Consider the following 18,387-nt stretch of genomic DNA (forward strand, 5'->3'; position numbering starts at 1 on the left):
ACATTTTGTGCAACATTTTGGAGCTTGAGAAACACCTTCATATCCATTCTCTCACCTGGTTCTGATGGCTCCGGCAGGGGACAGGACACCCGAGTGCTCATCTCCAGATGATGCAATGGAGGCCCTGAGGAGTTTCTCAGATCAGTTCCTAAGCCATGGAGCCAGCATTAGAACCACATGTTTTGACCCTTGAACTGTGATGAAGAAACCATTCTAGCCTATTGGGAAGAAAACACGGTGAATGTGTGATTGGATGGATAGATATGTAGGGGCAGAAAATATTTCCCTTCTTGTGAGTTCTCAGTTCTTTGGCTGACCTGATAATTAATTGACAGAACATGGATTAATAGAAAAGAAATTAATTTCGTATGTGTCGGAACACTAAAAATATGGGACGCCAAGAAGTGACCAGCACAGGAAGCTTGTATACCTTTTAGACAAAGAGACAGTAAATTTGTGAAGAAGTGACAAGATAAAGTGGTTTGGGCTTGGAGCAGTTAATTAGTGAAGAAGTAACAAGGTTTGTTTATATAGCCTCTCAGCTCTAAATTCCCTATTTCTAGTGGAAAGGATGCCATCTACCCTCCTCGTACAAGGAAGGTACCCTTCACATGAGAGATTTATCTCCTGCTTTTAGGGGTTAAAGGAAGGTCACAGTGTCCTTGAACCAGCTGTCTCTCCAATAACTTTAATTCAAAATAATTAGTAGGAATATTCTACTCCCCTTCACATAGATAGGATGATGGATGGTTGGATGGACAAATGGTTGAATGGATTGTGGAAACCAGAATCTCAAAGGGAATTTGGGGGCTCTTGGCTGGCTCAGTTGGTAGAGCATGTGACTTGATCTCGGAGTTGTGAGTTTGAGCCCCACGTTGAGAATAGAGCTTATTTTTAAAAAAAGAAAAGAAGGGGCACCTGGGTGACTCAGTGGGTTGAACCTTTGCCTTCGGCTCAGGTCATGATCTTAGGGTCTTGGGATCGAGCCCCGCATCAGGCTCTCTGCTCAGCAGGGAGCCTGCTTCCCCGTCCCCCACCTGCCCCTCTGCCCACTTGTGACCTCTGTCTGTCAAATAAATAAATAATATTTAAAAAAAAAAAAAAAAAGGAAAGGAAAAGACAGGAAGGAAGTTAGAGGTCCTGCCTTCATCCAACTGAATAGAGAATAGAAGGTCTGTCAAGGAGATGGATTCGTGAAATACAGAAGCAGTGGAATTAATAAAACTCAGTGCCTGAGCAGATGCAAGAATGAGAAATAAATAAGAACTTAGAACGACACCCGAGTTTCTACTCTGGATGATTGAAAGACCACAAGAGGAGGAGCAGGCTCAAACCCTAGAACCAAGAAGTAGGGTTGGGGATGATGAATGTAGTTTTTCGTATGTTAATTTTGAGTAAAGCCAGAGACTGGTGTCCAATAATCAGTTGGTCTCCAAAGGTCTGGAATTCAAGAGGACTGTCTGAGATATAGAGAAGATTTGTTAGGTCATTAGCAATCAAAGATTAACATTTGGGGGCACCTGGCTGGCTCGGTCTGTAGAGCACGTAACTCTTGATCTCAGCGTTGCGGGTTCGAGCCTCTGGTTGGGTGCAGAGATTACTAAAAAGTAAAATCTTAAAATTGTTCGAAAAAAAAAAAAAAAACAAAGACCAGCATTTCATTGCAGGTGTTCACTGTAGTATTATAAACAGTGTGGAAAAGGAGGCAGAAAGGGGGGGGGGGAGCGGAATGATTTTAGACAGTTGACCGTGGGAAGACAGGTGCATTTATGTTATGAGTGGGACAGTCCCAAGTTGACCCCCAAGCTGGCCTGTCAAAAGCAAGAAAGCCACAGCAGGGGGAACACAGAAGCGACAGGCCCCAGTGGGGGTTCAAGCCTCATCACACAGCACCTCAGGAAGAGCTTGGGAAGCGAACCCACTCCCATCTGCTGGGCCACCTCTGTCTTATCCATGCCTGGAGCCATCCTTCTGGAACCTTCCTGTCGGCTGCCTGGGGCGGGTCAGCAGAGTTCCTCCAGGAGGCCTCACCATGTTCCCCAACTTTGCCTTGAGCGGTGTTAAGAACCAATCCCACAGAAGGGAAAACCAAACCAAACACAACGTACCAGGCAAATGTAACCATTTGCTCCTTGATTTTGTTTTTTCTGACAGTAGATGCAATCTATCGTCATTCTGAAGTGGTTTTGGGCTGGTGCCCATGACATTGTTTTGCCCAGAGAGGCATGCCAGGAATGAGCTGGAAGGAGACACAAGGGCCTGACGTACCTCAGGACGCTTGTGTGGCAAACAAGAGGCAGAGAGTCTCCAGCCTCTGGAGGGAAGCTGCAGGCAGCCCTCTCGCAGCTCTCCCGCAGCCTCCTGCCTCCCCGGCGTGGCCGCCCCAGCGCGCAGGCCTCAGCGGGCCATCTGTCCCCGCCGCTCACTGCCTTCCCTCAAGGCCCAGCCAGTAGCTTCTCAGGGAGAAGCAGGTACTAGTCATTTTTCTCTGCCAGGAGCTCTGCCGGTTTGTGCAGAGGATTCATGGCTGAGGCTCAGAAAAGGTTTAGCGAAGGATGGGGGCTGCGGGAGATCAGAGTCACCTTGATGTGCCAAGTCCCAGAGGGCCAGGCTCCGAAGCGAGCCCCTGACGGCTTCCAGGCCGGACGCCCGCGCGGCCGCTTCAGAGAAAACCATGGGCTCTCGCTCCCGGAGACCACCCTGTGAACTGAACTAGGAAGGAACTGGGAGAAATTGCAACTATTTTAAGCTCCGCTTCTGAGACTTATTTTAGGAAGCATTATTGATCATCCCGCGGGGACACCATCCAGCGCCTCGGGGGCCCGTGTCCCCGCGTGCCTGTGCGCACGGCCTGGGCCCGAGCTCATGGCAGCCTGGGTGTCCGAAGGGGGCCGTGGCCCAGAGGAAGAATTCAGATGAGGCCGCTCTGTGCCGAAATTAGCCCAAGTTTATGAAAAGAGCCTTGTTCCAGCTGCCCTGGGAACCGCAACTTAGAAGCGGGTTTTTTTTTTTTTTTTTTTTTTTTTTTTTTTTTTTTTTTGTGCTACTGAAGCCTTTTTAGCAAATGAATTGTGTCGGAGCATTTGTGACCTTTTTTTCTGCATTGCTTGAATGTTCTTCCCTGTCCTTTTCTTAATTAGTTGCCATGACCCGGAGTACCTTATCAGAACATTGTTTTTCCAGTCAGAATCTTTTTGCTCACCGGTCCCTGTGTCACGTTGATTATTGTCTCTTGAACCTTCTTCCTTCCCTTGTCCTCTCATCCAGGTGAGCTGGGGTTCAGCGCCGCTCCCTGGGTCACGGCTCCAAGTGGTTCCCAACCCTCCACCAGAGGTTGTGCCAGAGCTGTTTCTAGACACACCCTGGACTAGAAAGAAGTGTCCTTCCCCTCAGAGGGGTCACACTATGGAGTCATTTCCACTTCGTTAGGCTCTTTCCCCCCTTAGATCTCCACCCTGCCCCGCGCCCAGGGACCCTTTCCTCTGTCGCCCTCAGTCCCCAGGTGTGCTTACCAGCAGCTTTTTATTTTCACCTTCACTGGTTTTTGGGTTTCTGTCGCTGTTGAGTTGTCTGTCACCTTTGAGGCAGGGGGAGGAAGGAGAAGGACAAATCTCCTCCATGGGCCAGTGTTGAAGGAAAAATTATCTGTGGCACTTGTTAAAGGTGGTGAGGCCTGCCTCATTCAGGGAGACTAACACAACAGGTGTTTGTCATTGGAGAGAGGGGTGGGCTCACCTCTGAGCCCAAGAAGGACTGACTAGCACAGGGTGAGGGTCAGTGGATAGAGGGGGATTCTGACTGACTTGACTTGACAGGATTTTTTTTTTTTTTAGAGAGAAAGAGCAACCAAGCAGGGGGAGGGGCAAATGGAGAGGGAGAACCAGACTCGCCGCTGGGCATGGAGCCCTACACGGGCTCTGTCCCTTGACCCTGAGATCATGACCTAAACCTAAATCAAGAGCTGGTCACTTAACTGACTGAGCCAGACCCAGACACCCTTGACCTGAGAGGATTCTTGCTGAAGGCGAGCCAGGGTGATAGCAAGAGTGGGAGATTTCTCCCTACATGTACCTCGACAGGATTCTTGCTAAACATGGATGAAGCCAGCCAAGGACGGAGCCCAAGGGGGAGGCCTGGTCAAAAAGAGGTGAAAGTTCACCCACAAGTGAAAGTTTTGTCTAGGGGAGAATCTTCATCACCAGCCTGAAGTCCACACTTCATGTGGTCAAGTTTGCTTTTCATCTTCTAACCTCTTTCTTCCGACTGTGCACATTGAATAACGAACAAAGAAGGCCTGGTTGCCTACATGCATGGAAATTCAGAGCAGTGTGGCCTCTTGGAAAGCCAGCTTTGTTGACTCCAGGGAGTTTCATCTTGAGTTTGAGAAAGAAGGGGGGTCTCCCCTGCCAAAAAAAAAAAGTAGAGACTTATATTAGTGTCCTCGGGTAGACATAACCAGTTACCACAAATGGCATGGCTTCAAACAGCAGAAATGTAATCCCTCAGAGCTGGAGGCCAGAAGTCCAAAATCAAGGTGATGGCCATGGCTGTGCTCCTTGCAGAGGTTCTGGGAAAGAATCTCTCCTTGCTTCTTCCAGCTTCTAGTGGCTCCAGACATCGCTTGGCTTGTAACAGTGTCACTCCAGAGTGTCACTCTGCCTGATGTTATATGATCTCCTTGTGTGTCTCTCTTTGTCTCTTTCTCAAGAGGACAGTCACTGGTCATGAAACTTAGGGGCCACACTAAATCCAGGATTATTTTGGTTCCACAGAGTAGGAGGTCTATAACAACAGAAGTTTATTTCACTGTCTGGAGGCAGGAGGTCCGAGATCAAGGTGGCAGCATTGTTGGGTTCTGAGTTACAATTTGCCAACTTCTTCCAGTATCCTCACGGGATCTCTGTGGGGTCTTTTCTGCAGAGCGCTAATGCCATTCATGAGGGCTCATGACCTCATCTCCCCAAAGCCCACCATCTCCTAACACCATCCCATTGGGCACTGGGTTTCAACGTAGGGATTTGGAGGCATCACAAATATCAGTCCGTAGCAATCTGTAACGAATTAGATTGGCACAGACTCTGTTTCCAAATAAGGTCACATTCTGAGGTTCCTGGTGGGTATGAATTGAAGGAAGACATTATCCAATCCACCACGGGAGTATTGCTCCTTCTGCTTATAAAGAAGAATCAATATCCATCTTACCTCCCTGCAGGCCCACTTGTGGGTATGGACCCCAGGGAATGGGAAACTTGTCTTCTTACAAAAGCCTGTCCACAAGTGCTTTTAGCAGCTCGGTTCGTCATGGCCCCACGCTAGAAACAGGGGAATGGATGAACAGATTGGGGTGCTTCCACACTGTGGAATAGGACTTAGCAAGAAAAAGGAGTGAACCCTTGATTTACATAACAACAGGGTGAATCTCAAAGGCATTCTGTGTGGGACAGCTGCCAGTCTCAGTGGGCTAAAATCTGTATGATTCTATTTGTATGACCTTTTTTTTTTTTTTTAAGATTTTATTTATTTATTTGACAGACAGATCACAAGTAGGCAGAGAGGCAGGCAGAGAGAGGGAGGGAAGCAGGCTCCCTGCTGAGCAGAGCCTGATGTGGGACTCGATCCCAGAACCCTGGGATCATGACCTGAGCCGAAAGCAGAGGCTTTAACCCACTGAGCCACCCAGACGCCCCTGTATGACCTTTTTTTTTTTTTTTATTTTAAGTAGGCTCCGTGTCCAGTGTGGAGCCCAATGCGGGGCTTGAACTCATGACCCTGAGATCGCTACCAGAGCTGAAATCAAGAGTTGGGTGCTTAACCGACTGAGCCACCCAGGCACCCCCGTGTATGACATTCTTAAAAAGAAAAAAAACCTCTTTTCTGCATCTGGGTGGCTCAGTCAGTTAAACATTCTACTCTTGATTTCAGCTCAGGTCCTGATCTCAGGGTCCTGAGATCGAGCCCCTTATTGGGCTCCGTGCTCCATGAGGAATCTGCTTGCTTGTCCCTCCCCCTCTGCCCCGCCCCTGCTCACCCTCTATCTCTCTATCAAATAAACAAAATCTTTTTCTAAAAAAAAGAAAAGAACTATAAGGATGGAGAACAAATCAGTGGATATGGGGGTTTGGGGCATTGCAAAGGGTGTGCCTGACTATAAATTAGTTTTTTAGGTAATGAAACTGTTCTGTACCTTAACTGTAGTGGTGGTTCCAGATCCTTGTGTTAAAATTTATAGACCTGTGCACCCCGCAAAAAAATCATTTTTAAAAAAGTTTGTTTCAGGGGCAGGGTCTCTAAATAAAAAACAAGGATCAACATACCTTACTATGGTATTGAGTTGTCCTTTATTTTTTGTGATTGACAAAATGGTTCTAGATTTTTGTCTTAAGTTGTTTTTTTTTTAAGATTTATTTATTTATTTGTTTGATAGAGAGAGAGAGAGAGAAAGCACAAGTAGGGGGAGCGACAAGCAGAGGGAGAAGCAGGCTCCCTGCTGAGCAGAGAGCTCCGTGCAGGGCTTGATCCCAGGACCCTGAGACCACTACCTGAGTCAACGGCAGATACTTAACCCAGGCGCCCCTAAAATTGGTTCTTAAAAATCATGTCTGTCCCATACTAGAAGGATGAGAGGAGTAAGATACATATAACCTTTATGAGTGGTTGCTCATTTCTTCTTTGTACTTGGTTCTTCTAAAACAACTACTTCCTGAGAAACAGTTTTGTTGTTTTTTTTTTTAAAGAAAAGAAAAGCAAAACCCTGGAGGGTATGGTGTGCCTTCTGTGCTAGCTCAGCCATGAAGGGGCCAGATCGAGCAATTTGGGAGTCTTCCCAGTTGTTTCTGTGTGCTCACTCTGGGGATGACCATTCCATTGAACTTTCCCAAAGCACCTATCTTGGAAGCCTTTTTGGCAGAGAGTTCTGTTTAGGAGTTTAATTAATTTGAACTAATATAGAGAAACATTATTCAATGACTCGTGTAAGACATAGGCAAGCGTTTGTTGCTGACACCATGAATGCCCCACTTTTTGGAATCCGCTCCCTCAAGATGGCTCACCATGGGGTGTTCTTTTATATTCCTGCTTCCTGGCCTCCCAAGGACCCCCACTGCCATGCTTATCCTTCTGCCAAGTTAGGAGTAGTCTTCCCAGTGTAGAAGCTCTCCATCCATCTTGGGAGCCCTGGCCTTCCCCACGTGTGTGCCAGCTTCCCTTGGTTACTATCCAGAGACCTGTAGACCAAGAGAAGCCAACTTACTCCACCACCCGTCTCCATCTCTGATCTGGGCTGTCTCCCACCACCCGGAGCTGTACTTGTCCGCCTCCTACCCTCCCCTAACCCAGGTCCTCCCCTGCTCCCCGGGTGCCATCTAAGACGCTGTAGGCTTGCTGGGTCATAACAAAATTCTCCCCAGTTTACTTTCTCACCTCTCACTCCTTCAACCCTTTCTCTTCAGGGAGGTGTCCCCAGGGTGCCAGCTCATGTCGGTGAGAGCTTTGCCCCATACCTTGTACACACTCTAAGGATGGGGAACTAGAACACCTGGAAATCTAACATAAGTCCAAAGCAGCTTTCTAAGGAGAAGATTCCTTCGGAGTCCATTTCTCCCTTTGTCTACGTAGAGCCCGATACACTCAAACTCAAACCCAATAAAACTCAAACACAGTACACTGGAAGGCAAGTGAGCTGGCAGTCAAAGGAGAGGGGACCGTATCAGGAAAACAAAACAGCGCATTGAGAACATTCCACCAAAATTCACAGAGGCCTTCTTTGGAGCGCCCGGGCCCCATCCCTCACCCCCTCCATCCCTCCAGCAGCTCCGTGTGGCTGTCATTACCCCCTCATTGAAGACGGAATTTTCTCAGACACTTGTGGGTGGAAACCTTTGCCTTCAGTTGCTTTGCTGCTCCCACTGGCTTTGGGAAAACAGTTTTCCATTCTGCACTGAAAGCCTAAGGATACTGTCCACCAGGGAGCATTCTCCGGGGAAGCACTGAAGTTTACCCAGCAGCTAAGACAAACTGGCTTAACCCTGACAGATGAGTTTCCTGTGCTCCGCCTTAATATCCCCTAAATCCAATGGCCAATGGAGCATTTAATGAGGATTAAGTCAAAGCAGTTCATGTCCCGTCCTATTACCAGATGGGGCTCTAATTCAGCTCCAAAACCAAGGTCCAGTCAGGAGCGGGTCTGCCCCCCCCCCCCCCCGACAAAAACCCTCAGGCTCCGGTGTCTGAGAACCACACCGTGCAGGCATATGGTGGGGCTCCTTTCCACACGACACCAAATGGCCAATCTTTTGAACCACCCCTGCTGGTGAAATAATGGTCCTGAGCCCAGGCTACGATGGGCCATTGCTGAGTTTCCTCCTTGCTGAATTTAGACTGGAATACTCTTAATCTGAAGCATACCTTTTAGTACTCAGTACTTTAGGAACATACAGATTACATTTTGTACGATGGTATTGATTCAGTCGCACGTTCAATCTAGTCTTCTGTCCATAATTGTAAGCCTCCTTGTGCTCAAACAGGGGATGAAGTTTGAAGTCTTGGTGTTGAACACACAGTAGAAGGTTCATAATTGTTTGCTGATTTTTTTTTTTGATTGCTACGCGTCTAATTCCTTCTTCTTTGCAGACCACTGTCTTTGAGTAACTGCACCTACAGAATAAATAACTTCCCCAGCTCTGTATTCTCTCTAGGTGGGGGAGTGGGAAGAGGAGAAATGTTTAATCAAAAGACCAAAGGAGATCATCCTTTTTTTTTAAATCTCTCTCTTAATGGCAATTGGAAGACAAGTTGCATGCTCTTGGGTTAGATCATAGAGCCTACGTATTTACAGAACAGTCACCATTGAACCGTGTAGATGTGAAAATGTTCTTGGTGAGAATACCAGTAAAGATGGGGTAACAAAATGATGGTTTGCCTTGTCAATAACTTGGACTATTTTTCATCCCATCCATTAGTGCATTTCAGTCTCTGCCCACCAGGTCTGCTGCTGATAGGTAACCATTGATCAACCATGAACCAAACTCTAGCCCCATATGCCTAATGTGTTAACCCAGCGACCGTCATCGCCTGCCCTCCACCAAACCAATGGCCACTTTGCAAATCTAGAGCATTAAAATGAAAGTATTCTTAAAACAGTCGTTGTGCTTCCAAGGTTCCTTATTGATGAACCTGTTCTTCCTTGGTGTGCCTTGGTCAGTTCCTTCCCCTGAGACCTCCCAAGGGCAGCAAAATGAAATTAGAGGAGAACAGTGGCTTAGCTGAGATTTTTTGCCCTTTAATCATATAGGAAGCATAAAGCAGGATGACTGGTAGATTTCTCCCAATCCTTACTAATCACTCACCCCTACCTTTATCCTTTGTAGCTTGGGCAGATGGCAGGAAGATAAATAAACATAGCTACTAAGTGAGGATCTTTTTTAACCCTTCAATTATAAATAGATAGATAGATAGATATAGATATATATTTTTTATTATTTTTTTAGAGAGTTTTAGGTTTACAGAAAAATTGTGCTGAACGTACAGATAATTCTAATCAAAACGTGAATCTTTTTTTTTTTTAAGATTTTATTTATTTATTTGAGAGAGAGAACATGAGTAAGGAGAAGGTCAGAGGGAGAAGCAGACTCCCCATGGAGCTGGGAGCCTGATGTGGGACTCGATCCTGGGACTCCAGGATCATGACCTGAGCTGAAGGCAGTCATCCAACCAACTGAGCCACCCAGGCGCCCCTCAAAACTTGAGGGTGTCTGGCTGGCTCAGTGAGTTCAAGGCCCATGTTGGGCATGGAGCCTACTTTAAAAATAAATACATAGGGGCACCTGGGTGTCTCAGTGGGTTAAAGCCTCTGCCTTCTGCTCAGGTCATGATCCCAGGGTCCTGGGATTGAGTCCCACATCGGGCTCTCTGCTCTGTGATCTCTGTCAAATAAATAAATAAATCCTTAAAAAAAATATATGTGAAACAATAAATAAATAAATAAGCTTGACTCAGCCACAAAAGTAACCATGATAGAGAATAAGGACATAGAATCCATGATTCTCAGAATTACAGATTTCTGGAAAGCCAATGTACTCAGTGCTCTCCCTCCCTGGACTGTAACAAGCGAGATTTCATAGTTGAGAAGGACATCCCTGTTCAAGGAAGAAATCTAGTGCATTGTTAAAACACATTCCAGGGGCGCCTGGGTGGCTCAGTGGGTTAAGCCTCTGCCTTCGGCTCAAGTCATGATCTCAGGGTCCTGGGATCGAGTCCCGCATCGGGCTCTCTGCTCAGCGGGGAGCCTGCTTCCTCCTCTCTCTCTCTCTCTGCCTGCCTCTCTGCCTACTTGTGATTTCGCTCTGTCAAATAAATAAATAAAATCTAAAAAAAAAAAAAAAAAAAAAACACATTCCATATTTATCAATGGACCTTTGCCTTCTGAGCTATGACCACATGACTCATGTTGAATATGGGGTATCTCAGGGCACCTGTCTGGCTTAGTCAGTGCATCATGCAAACTCTTGATCTTGGAGTTGTAAGTTTGAGCCCTGTGTTGGCTATAGAGATTGCTTAAAAACAAAATCTGGGGTGCCTGGGTGGCTCAGTGGGTTAAAGCCTCTGCCTTCGGCTCAGGTCATGATCCCGGGGTCCTGGGATAGAGCCCTACATCGGGCTCTCTGCTCAGTGGGGAACCTGCTTCCTCCTCTCTCTGTGCCTGCCTCTCTGCCTACTTGTGATCTCTGTCTGTCAAATAAATAAATAATGAGGTATCTTCCCTTCTCCATCCCACCCACCCCCATGTATACTTTCCCTGGGAAAATCATTTTTAAGAATGGAGTGGTTAGTGGCTACTACATAGTAGTGCATCCAATGGATTTATTGTACTTTACATGGCTGTTCTCCCATACTGGGATATTTAAACTGTTTGCTTCCTTTCTCTCTGTCTTTTTTTCCTTGCCATTAAAATAATGTCAGGGTGAAAATCTTTGTGCATAAATCTTTTCCTTTATTTAAGATTCTTGAGATAAATTCTCAAAGCTTAAGCTTAGTAGGTCAAAGTACATTAAGATCTTAAAGGTGCTGCGTGCTTAATGTTCTTAATGCTTTACAAAAAAGGGAAGATTACTCTCTTTTTATTTGGAATCTTTAAGATAATATTTACTCAGGAGATCGCCTTCTCCTTGTCCTGTTGCTCAGTTCATATCAAAAGGAGTTTGTTTATTGCGTGCTCGTGGCCATGGGGGGAGGTCAGGAGAGTCAACCAGATTGGCACCGAAATCCACGGCAGATCATCCATGGGTGGACGTGTCCCAAAGATGGGAGCATTATTCTAGGGGACCTAGGGAGAGTACCGCAATTAACTCCCAAACCCAACTCCCATCTCAGATGGGAGCAGCTTCTGCCCAGGGAGTTCCCAAGAAGGTCAAGGTGCACAGAACCTGTGTCAGATGCAGTCCTGGTGGAGTTTTGACTTGACGTTTCAACAAGAGGCACCTCATCATAAAGTTGTCCCAGCAGATCTCGTATTCCAGCTCAAAGAGCCAGTGGTTTGATCAGATCTCCGGCAGCTCCTGCCATTGCTGCTGGAGAAGCCCCCCAGTGAGTATGGGGGGAATAACTACTCTTGCTCTTTTCTTCTGGGGCCTGACTTAGCCTCACTTAGCAACACTGTTGGCTTAATTCTAGATCATGCCCTTATACTAAGCATGAAAATTCTACTGTTTCACCCTGGATAAGGGCTTCGATTATGCTTTGTCATGACCACCACCCCTGTTTGTTTCTCTGCTGCAGCCCCACTGTGCACCTCCCGGGTCAGCTGGCTGTGGGGTGAAGGCGTAGAGAAGGAACGAGCCAAAAAGCAAGACGCAGGTCACCAGCATGACCCATAGGTCGGTCACTCAACATCAGACATATTGACTGGAAAGAATTGTAGTGGTCATCTGGGTCTCTTGAGCACAACCTCACTGGGGCCACAGATCTCTTGGATAATTAGATGAAAAAGGACTTGAACCCTTGCTCCAGAAAACTACACCTCCCCAGATTTGGGGTACAATTCTAGGATGTTTCACGACTTCCTGGTACCCATCCATGTAGGCAAAGCCTTTTATCTTCAGGTGAGAATATGGAGACCGCAAGGAGGTGCAGAGTTCTTTCCCAAGTTCAAACTCAGCTCACCTGATTCCCAATATAGTCCCTATCGCCAATACTGTGACGTTTCCACTCTCTGTTGAGCCCCCTTTTGAGAATGACCTAAAGTTAGGGTGCTCACAAGCAAGGAAATAGAACCCCCACTCATAAAAGGAAACAGAGATCAATTAGTAAGTCCTATTCCTGCCCTAGATTCCTCTCTGGAAAGTAAAAGCTAATCCCGCCCATTAATTCAATAGGCACTTCTTGAGCATCTAAGAGCATCTCCCGAAAATCTCTTAACCACTGAGACATTAATTATTTATTGAAAATTAGAACTCTTATAATCTCAAGCCGGAAGAGATTTTTAAATCTCAAGCCTCAAAGTGATTTTTCTGTGGCTTTGTTCAAGTGCTGGGAGCCCTGCCCTGAAATGGGTCACAGAGAGGCAGTTCACCTTCAATGCAAATGACGTGTCATGTTAAGGAAGGAGACCAGAATCCGAGCTGAAGGGCCCCTGCGTAGATTGTCCCACTAGTATCTCTACTACTTCTGCTATTCAACAAAGCAGAAAGGTTTCCAGGTCTGGGGGGGCAGTTCCCCAACTCAGCGTCTCAGATCATACATTTTATTAGTAGCAGGGAGAGAACCAGATTCCAAGTTCATCTTTCTGGAAAGAAGCAGGAAGCACTTCTGACTGGTATTTATCTTCCCGGTTGGGTACCAGGAGGCAGCTTTTTGTCACAGGAGGAGGCTGGTTGTGAAGGCTGGAGACTTGCCCTGAAGCTGAACTTCTCTGCTGACTCTCTCCTGCAACCTCAGGCAAAACTCTTTACGTCTTGGAGCCTTGGTTTTCTCATCTGAAAAATGAGAACTTTCTCAGCTTGGTTTTCTGTCAGGGTCCTGTTGTACTTGTGGACTCCGCGGAGGTATCTCCTCTCCCTGGCTTTTCTAGTCTCTTCTTTCTTTGTAGCAAATCCTTCATTCTGCATCAGGGCCCAATCAGGAGGCATAAAAGCACACAATAATTTGAATAAGGGAGAGCGTAGTATAAGGAATTATTCAACTTTGATAGGAGTAACTATAAAGAAGTAACAAGAACTCCAAAGGGTACCTAAGGCTAAGGGAGAAGACACAAGGAGGAACAAACTTGGGAAGGCCCTGTCCGTGGCTGGGGCAGATACTTCACAGGAGAGGTTATGGTCATAGCCCACCGGTTGTTGGAGAAGTTGACTAGGTCTCCTGGACCAGAGCTGGTTCTCAGTTGCTAGACAGTAGCAAACAGCCCTCTGGGCGCTGGTGAGATGAGACTGGCGGGCAGGTGTGTAGAGTCAGAGTGCCACGGCCACTGTGAACCCTCAAGCCCATGGTGGTCCATGTGGAAGGTCACAGTAAAGGCCAGAGCTGCAAGGCCACCAGGCCATGATGTGCTCAGGGCCTGCAGTTGAGACAGAACCACACAGTGTCCCCACTGAGAGACTCTGCAGCAGGAGAAGGTCCAAAACCAAGAAGAGAAACCCCCTTCTTCATGCAGGGTCCCTTCAGTAATGGCTTCATGTCCTACTTGCTGTGAAGAAGTGCCTCCAGGGTCCAGTCCGTTAGCTCCGAGCAGAGACTAACGGGTGACTCGGCAGCGGAGAGGCAATAATATGATAACCAGTATAATAGGTGATCGAAAATGCTTGAATTCAATTAGGAAAAGCCACACAATCGGTCAGTAACTCCTTAACCCCTCTTTATTTCCCCTTCTTCCAGTACCATAAATTTTACCACCAATAAATGAATGTCACATCTCTCCAACTTCTTTTGTAATTTACTCTCTCAAAGCTCATTTCCCTCTGAGGTGTTTCATTTTGTTTTGTTTTGTTAACGAGGCACACGTCTTTCTTCTCTTGGAAGAGAGAAGAGTGGGTAGATTGGGGGTGGGAGAGGGGGAGAGAGAGACTCAAGCAAACAACCTGAGACCCAGTATTTCATTTTACGATTTAGTTCTCCACTCACACTTGAACTCGTGTCCCTGCAGTCACCCTGTTTCATTTCAAAGCCATCCACCTGTCCTTCCTAATACTCTAGGAGTATCCCCCCAAGCACTTGACTTCAAGTGGCAGTGGAAGGAGCCAGAGGTGATCCGAGAACCTGTCGTTTTCTCCCTTTAAGGAAAACGCAGTGGCCCCCCTCAGGGGAGACTGCGCAGTCCGTCTCCTTGGACAAGGCTGAAGAGTCCGGTCTCTGCCCATTTGAGAAGAAAATAGGCAACAGCGCACACATCAGATTTGAAGCGTAAATACCAACGCAAATATTATTCAGGAAGTGTTTGGGAAGGACGAGTAGTTTCAGGTGGAGAATCAGACCAAGGAGAGTGTGGCATTGTAAAGGGCGTGACACGTGCTGTCCTGTGGGAGATCATGTTATTAACAGGCACCAAATTTGTGTCAAGAGAATGTTCTTAAGCATCAACCACCCTGTGCTTCCAAAATATTTCATTCTCTACCGAAGAATCAGATTTAATCAGTGTTCACGGTTGATTCTCCTGCAGGAATTAGCCAAACAGTGCGGTAGGGACACAGCTAAGATGACTTCCAAGGATGAAGTGGTTTTGAAAATAATCTGTTTTCCACCCTTCAGGGGGGCTGGGAGGATCATCCCTGTAGTTCAGAAAAATGGCAATAGGAAAAACTAGAACTTAATATTTCCACCAAAAATATTTATGTATGTATGTATATGGCTGTCTTATATATTTCTTTGCAAGTGATAAATATCCTGGGACCAGTGGAACCTAGAGTAGTCAGGCAGAAAGCGGCCTCAGTTTCCCCCCAACTTCTACCTTCTTAGTCCGGCACGTCCCAAGGAAATCGTGTTCTTTTTTTTTTTTTTTTTTTTAAAGATTTTATTTATTTATTTTACAGACAGAGATCACAAGTAAGCAGAGAGGCAGGCAGAGAGAGAGGAAGGGAAGTAGGCTCCCCACTGAGCAGAGAGCCCGATGTGGGGCTCGATCCCAGGACCTTGGGATCATGACTTGAGCCAAAGGCAGAGGCTTTAACCCACTGAGCCACCCAGGCGCCCTGGAAATCATATTCTTAAATGATCCAGAGTAATAGGTGTGTTTATTCCTGAGTAATGAGGTTGTGGACCGTCTTTATTTTCTTTCCATTTATCTGTCTTTCCTGCAAGAGCCTGTGTTGTTTGTGAAGTTATATATAAAAAATGTTAATGGAAAAAAAAAAAAGAGAACCCACATTTCTCTTCCATAAATCTTGGGCTGCATTACTGCTCGTTGTCTCCTCGGCAGCCAGACCCTTTGTAGCCTCTCCACTGGATTCACTGCCAACAATCAGCAGACCTCGTTTTTTGGGAGACACTTTTGGAAGAGATTTATTTCTCCGCTTTTGGACCTCTAAAAACAGACCACTTTTCCTTCTGCCCCTCACCAAGCGGTGATGGATATTGTACCTGCCTCTGATGTGACAAAACGTAAGCGATGAATCAACGCCTTTCATGATCCGTGCACATTCTGAGGCAGGCAGAGAGCACCCGCTGGAGCACCGAGCCATGTGAAGATGCTCTGCGGGGTGTTATTCCACGGTCCTGCCAACCGCGGGCACCTTGAGGATACTAACCTTTGATCTGTCGCTCTGCTCTTTCAGATTTTTGACAATGAAGCCAAAGACCTAGAGAGAGAAGTTTGCTTTATTGATATCGCCTGCGACGAGATTCCAGAACGTTACTACAAAGAATCGGAGGTAAGCCATAAATGGGATGACAGATGGGAGAGAGTCACTCGCTCATTCAGCCGATATTTATGAAGTGAGTCTTAACCTGGGAGACTTTCATCCATCTCCGTGTTGATTCAATTCGGCCTCACATCTTGCTGGATTATTTAATGCGAGTCTCAAAATTAAGTTCCTACTCCTTGGGGCCCTGGCTGCCACTCCATTTCCATTTCCATTTGTCTCCCCCGCTCTGCCATCCTTCTGGGCAGCAGAACATGCACCAGGTTGAACCATCCAGCATCCGGGCCTCTGTCGAGCAGCAGCCATCTCGGACTTCCTGTTTTGCCAGGACCTGTGCGACCTGCCTCCCTGCCTGCCATGTCTAGGGTTGGGGGAGGGTGGCCAGGGCTGGGTTTTATGTGTTTCTCTAAGTGTAACCCAAAGAAAATGTTCGCTCCATCCTCTGAGTGAATATTGAAACTCCCAACAGCTCATCTTGCCACAGAAACTTTCTATCAAAACAGGAAGTGCCTTTGAGAGGGTTTTCTCCTTTTTTTCATTCTTAGCTGGGAAGAAACCGAAGAGCCTCTTTTTTTTTCTGTAGCTCCCACCCTACCGCGATCCATGGTTTGCCTCAGCCCAACCTTGTTATTTTACTGTTGGTACAAGTCACCCTTGATATCCTACTAGCACTTTATGAACGGCTGCTGGTGGGATGTGGGTGACCGTCCTCTTGTAAGTGACATCCCCGCCCTGAATGATGGTTGTTTAGCAACAGGACAGCCAATCACAATATGTGTGGACTCGGGGCCCCAGACTCATCCTGGAGCAGTAACACATGGACCTTGACACTCTTCTCCTGGATTCATTAAGGCTGATTTAAGACATAATTAATAAACCTGTTGAAAATGAATTCCACTGTTCTTACCAACTGGGCTCCCAATGTGGTTCAGTTTTGTGGGTTTTTTTTTTCTTGCCCCCTCCCCTCCACATTTTGGGATTCTAACCTGGTCTTAGCAAATGCTTAGCTGCTTAATTGCAGGCATGTGCTGTGCAGCTGCTGTCCCTTCTTCAAAAGACTGGGAGAGGCTGATGTGAATTACTCTCGGTTTGACTCAAAGGCTGAGTGTCGTAACGTCCTCCGTTGACACCGCACTCCGCAGCCAACCGCACTCATGAATTTTTAGAAAAACCAAGTGAAATGCTCCACATAACTGAGCCTGCAGACGAGGAGGGGAAACGTGGCCTCCCCTTGTCTCATTCTATGGAGGAAATATTTCTGTGGTTTCATAGCAGGTCCACCAGCGCTCTCATGGTGCATCAGAGCGTGACACATGGCTTGAGCAGTGCCCCATCACTTCCTTGGCTCCTTCAGCCTGCATGGGGGCTGCTGTCCTTCCTGGGCATCTTGACCTCTTTAGGAGCGTGGGTCTCCCAGGAAAAACACTGAACTAATTTCAGCTCTTCCTCTTGGATTGCTTTGGTGTGATCTGCCCGGGACTCAGGGAGTTCCCTCCTGACTTGGTGGAAAGTCTTAGGATAAATATGGAATACTAATGGCAAAATCAACAAGTCTCATTTCTAGTCAGCGGGTGCCTGATTCATCTCCCTGTGCTTCGTGCTCCCAGGAACCAGCTCCGGAAAGCTTCTTTTCATGTACACAGACAAGCGAGGAGCTCTTAGTTCATTCTTCATAGTCCTTCATTTTTCTTGGTCGTCAAGTATTCTTTTCAGGGATGCAGGAGGTGACTGGTCATTCATCCAATAAGTATTTGCTGAATACTCGTTGAGTGTCAAGACGGTGACATGGGAATGAATAGAATAGCCAACTGAGGGTCCCTTCTTCCCTCTCCTTCCAGTCTGGCAGGGAGCCAACAATAGAAAATCACATGAGGACAGAGGGACCTGAGAGTCACCAGTGCCATAAGGAAGCATGCATGATGGGAAAACTGAATTTAAGAGCATGGGATCGCAGGTTGCCTGGGTGGCTCAATTGGTTAAACGGCTGCCTTCAGCTTGGGTCATGATCCTGGGGTCCTAAGATCAAGTCCCACATCAGTCTCCTTGCTTGGCCGGGAGCCTGCTTCCCCCTCTGCCCGCTCTGCCTGCTGTTCCCCTTGCTTGTGCTCTCTGTCTCTGTTAAATAAATACTTTAAAAAAAAAAAATCTTAAAAAAAAAAAAAAGAGAATGGGATCAGGAAAGATGTTCCAGAAGGAATGACATACCAAGGCCCACAGGATAAAAAGAGCTGGGGGACAGTGCTCCAGGTGAAGGTAATATAGCATGTGTGGCACCACATGTGTGACACACATGAGGAAGCGGAGGAAGACCAACATGGCGGCAGCAGCAGCAATGAAAGGATGAACGGCACCAAGGAGGTTGGGGCCATGTTAAGACACTTAGATCTTATTCAGGTGCAGTGGCATGCCTTTGCAGAAACGAAAGCTGAGTGTCATATAGTCTGATTTGTGCTTATAAAAGATTGTTCTGGATGGAGAAGGGGCTGGAAAGAAGCAGCGTGGACGTCAGGAAGTCACGGAGGTCGTTGGAGTTTTCTGCATTATT

The 18,387-nt window shown here is 46.8% G+C and overlaps 1 protein-coding gene across 1 annotated transcript in view; it reads left to right on the top strand.

Moving 5' to 3' along the window:
* The window catches only part of PITPNC1 (phosphatidylinositol transfer protein cytoplasmic 1), a 251,682-nt gene that overhangs the window by 190,891 nt on the left and 42,404 nt on the right, over window positions 1–18,387 (top strand). Inside the window, exon 6 of the mRNA XM_059148245.1 lies at window positions 15,756–15,851. Within this exon, the coding sequence (XP_059004228.1) occupies window positions 15,756–15,851 (96 nt within the window). The remainder of the gene's footprint in view (window positions 1–15,755; window positions 15,852–18,387) is intronic.

This window comes from Mustela lutreola, chromosome 15, assembly GCF_030435805.1.
Source record: "Mustela lutreola isolate mMusLut2 chromosome 15, mMusLut2.pri, whole genome shotgun sequence".
Classification (NCBI taxonomy): domain Eukaryota; kingdom Metazoa; phylum Chordata; class Mammalia; order Carnivora; family Mustelidae; genus Mustela; species Mustela lutreola.